The sequence below is a fragment of the Drosophila willistoni genome (assembly GCF_018902025.1).
Source record: "Drosophila willistoni isolate 14030-0811.24 chromosome XL unlocalized genomic scaffold, UCI_dwil_1.1 Seg141, whole genome shotgun sequence".
Taxonomy (NCBI): Eukaryota; Metazoa; Arthropoda; class Insecta; order Diptera; family Drosophilidae; genus Drosophila; species Drosophila willistoni.
Genome location: NW_025814052.1, coordinates 5,278,830 through 5,291,640, shown reverse-complemented (window position 1 = coordinate 5,291,640; position 12,811 = coordinate 5,278,830). Strand labels below are relative to the sequence as shown.

The window sequence follows — 12,811 nt, the reverse complement described above, 5'->3', positions numbered from 1 at the left end:
ATCACTAACATAAACAAAAATCAGCTGACAACACATTTGAGGGAAAGAACCTCAACCTGGTTATTAGTAGAGGATAGGAACAACATTTAAGAATAGAAATATCTTAGTTTTGCACTAATGTATGTACTAACAAAGTACATTGTATTGTATTTAAATTTTCACTTAATATAAACGTCTTGGAAATGTTCAAATTAATTAAATTGAATTTTTGCTAACAGTGATGACTATTTGTCATTACCTTGGAGGAAACCGCTAAATAATCGCAGTGTGTTTTAGCGGAATGCGTCTTAATGCAGTGGTTATCGATTAACATCATTTTTTGTTTCATCGATTTTAATGTTGGAATACAAGGAAGGTTTTGATCCGGTAACACCGATTTCAGTGGTTTAAGGAAAAATAAATACATTTTTTTATTGGAATTGATTTAAACAACAAACGAAAACGTACGCGTTGCACCGGCACTTTGGCACCTGTTACAGAAGCTGATACTTGCATAGTTATTGCTTCTGGTTTCCCCAATCCCCCGCCGCCACCGCCCTACCTGGTATAGCCGCAGTTGTTGTTGTTGTTTTCCTTCATTTAAGAGCAAAATGTCGAAAAACAAGCTGAACCTGGTACTGCCGCCGGTTAATACGGATTCAACTGTTGCGGCAGCCCAAGTGGCACCAACACCACCATTCAAAACTCCATCGGGAACAGAGTAAATATTGTTTTTTATTTCTATACTTTTTGCTTTAGATTAGAAACAAAGTTTTTTTTTGCTTTTCTCCACAAAAAAAAAAAAAACAAAGTGTGCGCTCGACTAGCCAAATACCCATTATTGCCCAAAATATACTCAATAAGCCAATTGCTAAATTATGTCACCGTTAATCGTTTTATTTCCCATTATTAAATAAAGAGTATATTCAATTTTCCAGATGGTAGCCCTTTTCGCTAAAGTTATGGCCAAATTTTTTTAATTAACAGAAATTGCTTTTAAACTTGTTCAAACTTTGCGCAATCATTTATTAGTCGGCCTATAATTAATCTTATCAAAGTAAGAGGCACTTTGCCAGTTTTATTGGAAATAAACATTTAAACTGCCAAGCAATGACATCCGAAATATAGATATTGAATATATATCCATATTGTATGGGTTTTTTCTCTGATATCTATCTATCTAGATACTTTCTTCATAGGGTTTATTTGGGGGTTTACTACGACGCACCTATTATCCATATTTATCTTTGCACCCTTCTTTCATGCCTCTCCCAACTCCTATTCCCATCATCATCATCATCATCATCGTTATCCTTTTATTGTTGTTCTGCAACGTTTTTTGTTTTGTTTCTGCAAAAATACATTAAAAAGTTAAATTAAAGAACACATAGTTTGCTGGGCAAGCCAAAGACGAGCATCGATGCCTTAACGGAAACTCTCGAGGGCCTAGACATGGACGACACGGAACGGAAACGGATCAAAGTGTTTCTCAGTCAAAAGGAAAAGATCGGTGAACTGTCAGATGAAGATTTGGAGAAATTGGGCGAACTTGGCTCTGGAAATGGCGGAGTCGTAATGAAAGTCCGTCATACGCACACACATCTCATAATGGCACGAAAACTGATTCATCTTGAGGTGAAACCGGCAATTAAGAAGCAAATCCTTCGTGAACTTAAAGTGCTCCATGAGTGCAATTTCCCGCATATAGTTGGCTTCTATGGGGCCTTTTACAGCGATGGAGAGATAAGCATATGCATGGAATATATGGATGGCGGCTCACTAGATCTCATATTGAAACGAGCTGGCCGCATACCCGAATCCATATTGGGTCGCATCACTTTGGCGGTACTCAAAGGATTGAGCTATTTACGAGACAAGCATGCTATTATTCATAGGGATGTGAAGCCAAGTAATATACTCGTCAATAGCAGCGGAGAGATAAAAATCTGTGATTTTGGTGTATCGGGTCAATTGATTGACTCGATGGCCAACTCCTTCGTGGGCACACGCAGTTACATGTCGGTAAGTTTGTCAGAATGACGAAGAAACTACTTGATAATGCTAACAACTTTATCTTTTCTTCTCTTTTCTATTTTACTTTCTCTTCGTTCAGCCGGAACGATTACAAGGTACTCACTATTCAGTACAGTCGGACATTTGGTCGTTGGGCCTATCCTTAGTTGAAATGGCCATCGGCATGTATCCAATACCACCACCAGATACTGTAACCATGGAGGCCATTTTCGCTGAGAACTCTGATGGTGATGGGAATCAAACTGTATTGGAGCCAAAAGTGATGGCCATATTTGAACTGCTTGATTATATTGTTAATGAACCGCCACCTAAATTGGAACATAAAATATTTTCCGATGAGTTTAAGGACTTTGTAGACATCTGCCTCAAAAAGCAGCCCGATGAACGGGCCGATCTCAAGACCCTTCTGGTAAATACGCATTTTCTTCAAAAACTTGCACATCTATAAATAAAATCCAATTGTTTTTTGTTGTTGTGTTTGGTTCAGAGTCATCGCTGGATACGAAAAGCGGAGCTAGAGGAAGTAGATATATCAGGTTGGGTCTGCAAGACAATGGATTTGCCGCCATCGACGCCAAAGCGCAATACATCGCCCAACTAATTTCAGCATTCCTTTATTCCATCTTCCTACAAACAGCATGCGTATATTTATATATATGTCTATATATGCGAGTTATTTATTTGTATGTAGTCATGTACTTGTTGTATCTACTGGATCCCCCCTGGCCCGCCCACCCCAATAACCCCCAGATATTTATACAAATAATCTCCCTATTTTCCTGACTCTATTTAACTATCTGTGTGAGTGTTTCGCTAGCGATTTTTTCTTTTATTTCTTAAATAAGAAAAGGCTAAGTAAACTTCACAGTTGGCCTCCTTCACAAAGGAAGCGAGAAAAAATACAAAACGTGTATATGTATATATATCTATATAAGTACACATCTGAAGAAAAAAAAAACAAGAGAGAGAAAATACGAAAACGGAAAATAAAGATATTGAAGTCATATAATTTCTTGTGCTTATTGTGAAATATATCAAACATTGGGGCTTTGAGGATTGTTTGATTTTTACAAATAGAGAAGTAATAAATTATGCCAATACGATGAAAGATTATCAACACCTTTTCATTCATTCAAATCAATTGTTATAAAGAAGCATTTAAGTTTAATGAATAAAAGAAATGAGGATTGACATAAAATGAAAAAACAATTAGGAAAGCAAACTGCATTCGAGTTGGATTCTTGTCACCTGCGTACAAATTTGAAAATTTGTGAAAATGTAAAAAAAAATTTCAGCCTTTCTAAATTAAAATTAACCGTGAAACATTTTGTGCAAATTTTCAAACAATCGCTTTTCTTCCTCGTAGTTCTTGTGTCCCATTAGGGATATAGTTCCCTTATGGTGCTACAGATATTTTTTGAGATTAGTTTTTTGTAAATTTTCTTAATTAAAATGCAATATAAATGTAAAGTGTTTTGCATTTATTTATATTTTTTCCAACCGGAAATACATGCTATCTCCTTTACTCTCAATGTAGGAGCACTTCAGCGCACCTATGGATCAAGCCTGCCTTTGCCAGTGTAAAACGTTTCCACATACATTTAGATTTTTGGGTAAATTTGTTAAATTAATTTTCATACGTTAAATATTGTTATAAGCTTCTGTCTTGTGCCTTTCTGAAGGTTAAGATAATTAACGGCTATAAGAATATGTACATATAATTATGGCAATTAAGAATAAAATTCATATCTGAAAGGTTTTTGTGATCAGGCTATAACGCTTTAGCATACGCGTGTAGATGTGTCAATCGGCATACCCAATTTAACCACAGTGGAAATACAGGGTATTCGATTATCACAGTCAGTGCAATGTTATCGACTGAAAGTGCTACAACTATATGTACATATTGCATATGTTTATGTATGTGTTTACTTTTTATTCATAAATGTCAACGATTTGTTTGTCACTAAAAAGGCTTTTATTTAAAGTTTTGAATAAACGGCAACGGGCAAAAGAAATTCTAAATGCAATTGCATCAATATGAAACAGAAGCCAGTTAAATGGCAATGCTGTTATTGTTATCGACTTTACTTTTGTATACAAGCGTATTGTTATGGTTTTTTTAACGGCAGAGATTAACTGACATTTGAGTTTGTAAGAATGATTGCGAATATTTAAATGCACACAAATTTTAATCAGTGAAACTTGTATGCCAAATGTTTTCAATATTTTCTATACACAGGTTCACATTCAACACGCAATTGCAATTATGTTCATACGCCAGATACAAAGGTAATTCTCACAGATAAATAGAGAAGTAGACAGAGAGAGAGAGAGAGTGAGTGCACCATCACGAAGAGAGAGAACATAACACACATACACAGAGACACACAGATATTGGCACGCATACACACTGCAACAGGAAATTGAAGCAAGCAAGAAATTCTTTGTTTGGAGCTGCAACAAAGCAACGACAACAACAGCAGCAGCAGCAGCAACAACAACTGCAAAGCAAAGCAACAGCTTACCACAGTCGGTTAAAGGCAGAGCTCCAATGCAGACGTACCCCAAGTGACAGCTGGAGCAGGATCTGATCTCTCTCACTCCCTGTCTCCATCATTTAACCTGCATCACCGTTTCATCGTATAATCTAACAACAACAACAACATTAGCAACAACAAATTATAATGTCAGCAGTCAATCAAAAAGACAGTCCAAGTCGTGACTCCACCGCATCGACATCAGGACATATCTCAATGCTAGCCGAGAATACACTGGAATCCTTATCCCGTGATTATAGTCTCGGGAGCTTGAATTCAGCTGGCAGCCAGGATGAGTTCTTTCGCTGTCGGGATCATGCCGATAATATATTAAAACGCATGCAACTGTATGTGGATAGTCAGCAATTGTGCGATGTGGTACTCATAGCTGGCATCGATGGCAAGCGGTGAGTTGTGAGTTCCAGTTGAATTTGGCAAAACAAAGGAAATGTGTACACTGCAGCTTTCCACCAACACTTTTCCTCACCATCAACACTAGCCCCCCTTACACCATACAACACACTCAACACACACACACTCACTGTGTGTGAGCTGCTTCTGTCCTTCATTTCATTTAATTTGAGTTCTTTGTTCTGTTCTGTGTGGCGGTTCGTTCTGTCCCCAACGCAATTTCCAACAGCAACGTTAATTGCGTCTGAGAACAGAGTGTGGGAAAAAGGTTGGTGGGAAGGGGTTTGGCCTCGCTGAACTACTGATCCAACAAATAGTAATAGAGAAGAGAAAGAAAAAGCAACATCGCAAGAGAATTGATCACTATAGTTCCGCATTTTCATTTTGTTTTACAATGGACATATGTACATATGTATATGTACGTTTGAGGCATTAAAGATCAGTCGAAGATTGATTGAAGTTCACATTTTCTTTTGAGAGATAATTGAATCCAATTCTACTACCATACAGAAAATGATTAATGGCATCTTGGCTTTTGGTCTTGCAATGCGGCCAAAGCTAGCTACAGCGATTCATACCAGATCGAACGATATATAATATATAGACACGATTAAGGAAGTTTTAGATCAACAGCAAAGATATTTGTCTTATCTATATGATCGAATAGATCATAACAAACACTAAGCAGTCAGTTGCAAAGTACTTATGTTAATATTGAATTGTTTATAGATAGTCTTTTCTATTAAAGATATAATTTTTATACATATATGTACCCAAAATACTTATATTAGTCCTTTTGGATTGAATGATTTCTCTGCATTGTCTTGCCAATTTATTTTTATATCACAATGGACTTCTTTTATTTACGAGATTTGTATAAATCATTAACATATTGATGTTTTTTTATATTGGCCTTCTCTGTATCATACATACATATTTATTTATTTACGTTTTTGCTTTAACTACAAAAATTAAATGTTGACGTCAAGTGCAATTTGTTTGAAAAAGATTAATTGTATCAATGCTCGATACCCTTCCCATGGCATTTTCAAGTCTTTTTTAGTTTATATTGATGTACTGAGTAAATGGATTAGTTATAAGGGTATACAAAGTTCGGCAACTCTGTTTAGGTTAGAGCGCTTTGATTATTAATTATTGTTTTTGGATATCATTTTTTTTTTGTTTCTTTCGTTTAGCGTGCCCGCACATCGTCTGGTACTATCAGCCTCAAGTGCCTACTTTTCCGCCATGTTTACGGGATCCCTACGAGAAACCAAAGAGCAAGAGGTCACTCTGGGTGAGGTGCATGGCGATGCTTTGCATTTACTGGTGCAATATTGTTATACCGGGTTCATTGAACTCCGGGAAGACACCGTAGAGACACTACTGGCCACTGCCTGCCTTTTACAATTGAATTCCGTGGTGACGGCATGTTGCAATTTCCTGGCACGTCAATTGCATCCTTCCAATTGTCTGGGATTCGCTTTCTTTGCCGAGCAACAAAGCTGCACCACATTGCTACGATTGGCCCAGGCCTATACCTGTCAATATTTCATGCAGGTGTGCCAAAATCAAGAATTCTTTCAACTAAATGCCGATCAGTTGGGTAAACTGTTATGCAGCGATGATCTCAATGTGCCATCCGAGCAGGATGTCTTCCATAGTCTTATGTCATGGGTGCGTCACGATGGCGCTAATCGGGAGCAGCATATACCAGAGCTATTGGCACTTGTCCGACTGCCTTTGCTGCAGCCAGCATTTATAATGGATCATGTGGAGAATGTGTGCAATGCCAATGAATGCCAACAGCTGGTCATGGAGGCATTCAAATGGCATTTGATGCCCGAGAGGCGATCCCGCATAGCCACAGAGCGGACAACGCCACGTAAGTCTACGGTTGGACGTTTGCTGGCTGTCGGTGGCATGGATGCGCACAAGGGCCCCATCAGCATAGAAAGCTACTGCCCTCGGTTGGACAAGTGGACGCCATGGAAACATATGACCAGTCGTCGACTTCAATTTGGCGCAGCTGTTATGGAGGACAAACTGATATTGGTTGGAGGGCGTGATGGCCTAAAAACTTTAAATACGGTGGAAAGTCTGGATTTAAATACGATGGCCTGGGCCCCACTAAATCCCATGGCAACGCCACGGCACGGCCTCGGGGTGGCTGTATTGGAGGGTCCGCTCTATGCGGTAGGCGGTCATGATGGTTGGAGCTATTTAAACACAGTAGAACGGTAAGAAATGGCAAATTCCGAAAAAAAAAATCAATGAAAATGGTTATTTGAACTGTTTATTGCAGCTGGGATCCCATTGCACGTACATGGAGCTATGTGGCGCCCATGTCATCGATGCGTTCAACTGCTGGTGTGGCTGTGTTAGGTGGACGACTGTATGCGGTGGGAGGACGTGATGGTTCGGTTTGTCATCGTTCTATTGAATGCTATGACCCTCATACCAACAAATGGAGCCTATTGGCACCTATGAATCGGCGACGTGGAGGCGTGGCCGTAAGTTCTTGCAAAAAGAGTGGATTAAGAATTATATGCTAAGTGCTTTATTTTGTCCCTGTCATATAATTTACTTTTGATCGATCCTTATATTTGAATTTGCATTTACTACCGACCAGGTGACTGTGGCGAATGGTTTCCTTTATGCCTTGGGCGGACATGATTGTCCAGCCAGTAATCCCATGGTCTGCCGCACTGAAACTGTCGAACGCTATGACCCAGCAACCGATAACTGGACACTGGTAAGTGAAACATAGAAACCCCACAGATATTTAAGCAGATGTAAACGTATTTCATTGGCAGATTTGCTCACTGGCTTTGGGCAGAGATGCCATTGGTTGTGCTCTGCTTGGAGATCGCCTTATTGTTGTCGGTGGCTATGATGGTAACCATGCTATTAAGCATGTCGAGGAATATGATCCTGTTCGCAATGCCTGGAACGAATTGGCATCCATGGGCTTTCCACGGGCTGGCGCCTGTGTTGTGGCCATACCGAATATTATACCGCCAGCAGCTCAACAGCCACCGCCTAGTGCTACAGTTTAGTTTCCTTTATTTTGTCGTTTTTTATCCTTTATCGTTTTAACGAATTCCATATTTATATATGTATGTACATACATATATACATATATATATAGATTGTTGTAGTAGTTATTGATGTTGACGCTAACGGCCAGCCGCCTCGCCTCGCTCGCTCGCTCGCTCAAGTCTCTGTTCCTTGATTTTTTGCATACCTTCATAAGTGAATCATATACTTTTATATATATTAACACGCATTTCAGTTCCCATAATATCCCACCTCAACAAAACCTCCTTCCCACACTTCCGGAAACAATAATCTCATTTGGATGCAGTCAATTATTTAAATATTGCATGATCTGATCCGAGGCTTGAACTTGAATTTTCTATCATAGAACTTGATATTAATTATGCTTGGATGTATGGTAATCTCATCATTCCATTTTATCATTCCATGTCACCACGTATACATTTCACTCACACATTCAAACGCATGCTCTTTGGTGGCAGTTGATTATGAAATACAAATGAAAGTTATCCTTAATGTGTTTGTATGTGTATGTTCACGATTAAGTATTTCAAAAACAATGAAAAAACCAAAAAGGAAAATGCACAACAAACAACTTCAATTGATCAATATCAACAAGATTAACTTGAGATTTGCTAACCTTTTGTTCGAATCTAATTCAAGTAATGAATTCAAATCCAATCATTTTTCAAAAAGTATTTTCATTTTGGAGTTTAATTTTATGTTCCTTAAAAGATCTTAAATTTTACACCTACATATATATGTTCATATGTAGGTGTGTGTAAGCGAAGCGACCAAAGTTCACATAATATAAACAAATTTTTTTAAAAATAATAAATAGTTTTTAGATAGAGTAATTTGGTTAAGGAACGAAATGAAATTTCCGTATTTTTTTCCTATTTTAATGTATTTGTTTTGCACTTTCCTTTTTTTTTTTGTAAATTATGAACTAATTTACACACGATTATTATATTTTCCTTATATTGTATGTGAGACCTTTGCATTTATCGCTAATTGTTTATTATTATTATTTTTTCTCTGTATTTCTTCCTTTTGTCCCTATCCAATTGATTTCCTTCTATTTTGTTTTGTGTTATCCGCACATTTTGTAGAAAAAGAAGTGGAAACCAGTTAGATTGGATCGAGTCTGCTATAGGCTTCCTAGATCCGTCGAATTTGTCGACTACTATAATATGTAGAGCAAAAGAAGATGAGGATGAGGATCAAGATAAGAAAAACTATAAATTAAGCAAATAATTGCAATTATTGCGTTTTATTTTAGATTTACAAATATATATACATATAAATATACAAATATTTTTTTATACAAAAAAAAAAAAAACCGACAAAACAAAAACTACACAAAAATTGTATTTTTTTAATGAAAATATATTACTTTCTGCAATGTGTATATAAACCAATTACCAATTTTTCTTTGTTTTATATTTGATATCAAGACTTTCCTATCTATAATCACTAATGACTGGATAGGGGAGAATATCTTTTTAATTGTATTATCATTCGAGCAAATGTTTCTATTTTAAGACATTACTCAATAACTCATTCAGATTTTGGATTTTATTTTTATAATTTCGTTAAAAAATATATCCCCTGTTAAATGTTGCCCTGTGGAAATTGGCTACAAAACTGTCGTGGGCTACTGTTATCGATAACATGTTGGGAGTAACTCTGCTCTCCTAGTCGCTAATTTCTTGCGTTCTCTCTTGTTATTGGAATTAGTAACGAAAAAAAAGGGAATCCAATTAGAGGGTAGGCATCAACATACCAGCCGCAAGTAGCAGCATGGATGCGGAGCACTTAAAACGTTTGGAGAGCAAGGAGGTAGCCCACATTCCGGGCATACTGAGCGATTTTAACACAAAGGTATCCATTTGTTTGCACACTGCAGATTTTCTTTTACATATGTACATATGTATGTACATACATATATTCCTGTGTATACATACATATGTATATTATTATTATCTATAAACAGAAAATAAATGTGTGATTACCCTTTTTTCAGTATGCAGATCTATTGGTCTTTGATAGTTTTCATACCGACAACCAATGGCATGACCTGTGGCTAGCCATTTTTGCCATATTGGACGATGCGGAGCTATCGCGTTTACATACCCAATGCCTGAATACGGTACGAATACTCACAAGAGATGAGTTCAGTTTGCAGACAAACTATATAGAGCAGGAGGTGAATAGCCTACTAAGGCTGGCCCGCATTGATGCCGGCAGCTCTCTAAAATTGCCAGCCACGCCCGACAATCTAACCGAACAAGAGGCGGAGACGAAGGTGCCGGAATCCCAGCCAACGGACGCCCAGTGGGAGATTATATCTGAGGCTCTGAAATGTCTGTGCAATCTAGTCTATCAATCGGCCGATTGTCGTCGGCAGTGTTTACGCCTGCATTGCCTGGATGCCATTCTAAAGCGTGTGGCCTCCTCCATGCGTCATCCGAGTGCTCTGGAATACTATGACATGAAACTGCTGTTCTTGCTCACAGCTTTGGAACCTGCAGCTCGCACACGTCTTCAAATAGATCTCAATGGACTTACTTATATGACCAAATGGTTGGACGACAAACTGTCGGAGCCCAGTTGCACCGAGGAACAACTATCCATCATTTGTGAGTTGCTCAAAGTTATGTTCAATGTGACAAGTGCGCCGGATAAGAGTCCCAATGAACATGAAATCCAAAGTTTACACCTCACGGGAGTTTTGCGGGAGCTGCTGCTTCGTTTTGGTCAATTGGCCACGGAAAAAGAACGCTCTGTGGTCACGCATGCGATTAACCTCCTGACCAACATTTCAAGCAGCTGTCTCACCGAACTCACCCTCAAGTGTAGCAACGTGGATGGGCAGCAGCAGCAGCAGGGCCAAGAGGCTTCCGCGAAGCCAGGCAAATGTTGCGCCCTCTGTTTTGAAAAGCGAAATGTACGTTGTCTAGCCGTACTATTACATTATCTGCGTCAGACATTGGCCCAACAGGAGACTGAGGCCAGCAGTCATGAATTGCTCTCTCCTGTGCTCACTGTCCTTATCAAATGTGCACGCAGTGATCGGGTAATGCGGCACTATTTGCGGCTAGAGATACTGCCACCGTTGCGCGATGTCAGCCAAAGGCCCGAGGTTGGCCAGGAACTGCGCAATCATCTGTGCCGTTTCCTCACCCTGCCAGCCATGATCCTGCGTGATCTTTCCGCCGAATTGTTGTTTGTGCTGTGCAAAGAGGATGTCGGTCGAATGATCAAATACACAGGCTATGGCAATGCAGCTGGTCTGTTTGCCAAGCGTGGCATACTGGACTGCAGGCGTGTCGAGGGTGCTGATTACTCATCGGATAGCGAAGATAGCGACACCGAGGAATACAAGCAGCAACAGCAGGGCATTAATCCCGTGCTGGGCTGTGTGGAGCCCAAGCTCAAGCACAATCCTTTGGATGACCTTTCTGAGGAGCAGAAGGAGTACGAGGCATTGCAATTAGTCAATCTTATTGAGCAACTGCGTCAAGGAGGTATTGTTCAGCCTGCATTAATAGACAAGGATGGTAAGCCGCAGCCATTGGAGCATATATTGCAGCTGCAGGAGGAACTGCCGCAGCAACAGCTCGAGCAAAAGCGTAAAACTTAAAGGTAAGCAATGAAATTAATAATTTGTCTTTAACGGGCTTTGCATTTAATAAATTTAAACTTCCATTTTTTCTAGTGTCTCTTTCCTCACTAAGAAGTTAATTTAATTGGACAGAGAGAAATTGGGAGAGAATCAAATGGGATCTCCCAATTCCAAGGACACGACCCAAATGAAATCCTCACAAAGTAGTGTCCCAAGGGTATTTGAAAATGTAATTTAAAACAAACTAATTAAATTATTTCTAAAATAATAATAATTTAAATACAAATAGACAAATTTGACATAACATTTTTGTAAAAAAAATAAGTGCTTGTAATTTAATAATTAAGTTAAAAAAAAACAAATCACTAATCAAGTACATTTGGTACTTGATACAATTTATTTAATTTGTTCTTGAGAAAAAAAAGCTGAAGCCAAAATTATGTGTCTAGGTCTAATTGTAAGGGAGAACAGTCATTAATCACATACACACTTTCCACTCTTATAAAAGGAAACTATAGAGAATTTGATAAATAGAGTGAGATAATCTGATCTTTAATATAGATACAAACATACCTACATACATATGTATGTAAGTACATATGTACATCCTGGTAAACAAATCCAAATCTAAATAGAGCTTTATTGTGTTCAATTTGCAATAGTTGATGATGAAATCGTAATCTTAATTGTATGTATATCTTATAACATAAGCTTAATAAATACTTACGTAGATCTAATACGAAATTTGATAACAAATTTTAAAGGATTTCAAGAATCAATGTTGGCAGCATATTTCAGGTCGCAAGAAAATTTTTAAATGTCTAGAACCTGGCTTATAAGCGAATTATCGTTTTCCAAACACTCGGATAATACGAAAAACATCGGATGCTTCACTGGATATGCTTGGGATATAGAAGGTTCTCAAATTTGATCGTTATATGTTCGGAAATAAATGCAAAATCTTTAAATTACTTTCTGAATGTTGACGTATTGAATATTATATATTATTACGAATATATAACAATTGAAATGAAAATTTACAACATATTTTGGAAAACCAAAAACTGCCAAAAATTAATCCAAAAATTTGTTCCATTCAGATATAGCAAATTGATTATATTCATGTCGTTATGGTAAACTTCTTCTTGATTGCTTGATT

The 12,811-nt window shown here is 38.0% G+C and overlaps 3 protein-coding genes across 5 annotated transcripts; all 3 read left to right on the top strand.

Annotated features, from left to right (window-relative positions):
* The first annotated feature begins 337 nt into the window (after positions 1 to 337).
* LOC6648268 (dual specificity mitogen-activated protein kinase kinase dSOR1) lies at positions 338 to 3,019 on the top strand. 2 transcript variants are annotated; one of them, XM_023179123.2, is made up of 4 exons: positions 338 to 700; positions 1,371 to 2,001; positions 2,093 to 2,422; positions 2,501 to 3,019. In XM_023179123.2, exons 1-4 carry the CDS (start codon positions 591 to 593, stop codon positions 2,612 to 2,614), a joined length of 1,185 nt encoding a protein of 394 aa, XP_023034891.1. In that variant the 5' UTR covers positions 338 to 590; the 3' UTR covers positions 2,615 to 3,019. The 2 variants fall into 2 exon arrangements, with proteins under 2 accessions (XP_023034891.1, XP_002071487.1); XM_002071451.4 differs by having other exon boundaries at positions 339 to 700; positions 1,362 to 2,001.
* Positions 3,020 to 3,966: 947 nt separating this feature from the next.
* On the top strand, positions 3,967 to 9,326 carry LOC6648267 (kelch-like protein 5). Of its 2 annotated transcripts, XM_002071450.4 has the most exons (7): positions 3,967 to 4,167; positions 4,256 to 4,960; positions 6,161 to 7,204; positions 7,270 to 7,477; positions 7,597 to 7,719; positions 7,781 to 8,017; positions 9,137 to 9,326. In XM_002071450.4, the coding sequence occupies exons 2-7, from the start codon at positions 4,701 to 4,703 to the stop codon at positions 9,221 to 9,223; spliced, it is 1,959 nt and encodes a 652-aa protein (XP_002071486.1). In that variant the 5' UTR covers positions 3,967 to 4,167; positions 4,256 to 4,700; the 3' UTR covers positions 9,224 to 9,326. The 2 variants fall into 2 exon arrangements, with proteins under 2 accessions (XP_002071486.1, XP_046867171.1); XM_047011215.1 differs by lacking the exon at positions 9,137 to 9,326 and having other exon boundaries at positions 7,781 to 8,929.
* Positions 9,327 to 9,711: 385 nt separating this feature from the next.
* Positions 9,712 to 11,973, top strand: LOC6648266 (synembryn). Its single transcript, XM_002071449.4, has 3 exons — positions 9,712 to 9,908; positions 10,051 to 11,672; positions 11,746 to 11,973. The coding sequence occupies exons 1-2, from the start codon at positions 9,828 to 9,830 to the stop codon at positions 11,668 to 11,670; spliced, it is 1,701 nt and encodes a 566-aa protein (XP_002071485.1). The 5' UTR covers positions 9,712 to 9,827; the 3' UTR covers positions 11,671 to 11,672; positions 11,746 to 11,973.
* Positions 11,974 to 12,811: the final 838 nt, after the last annotated feature.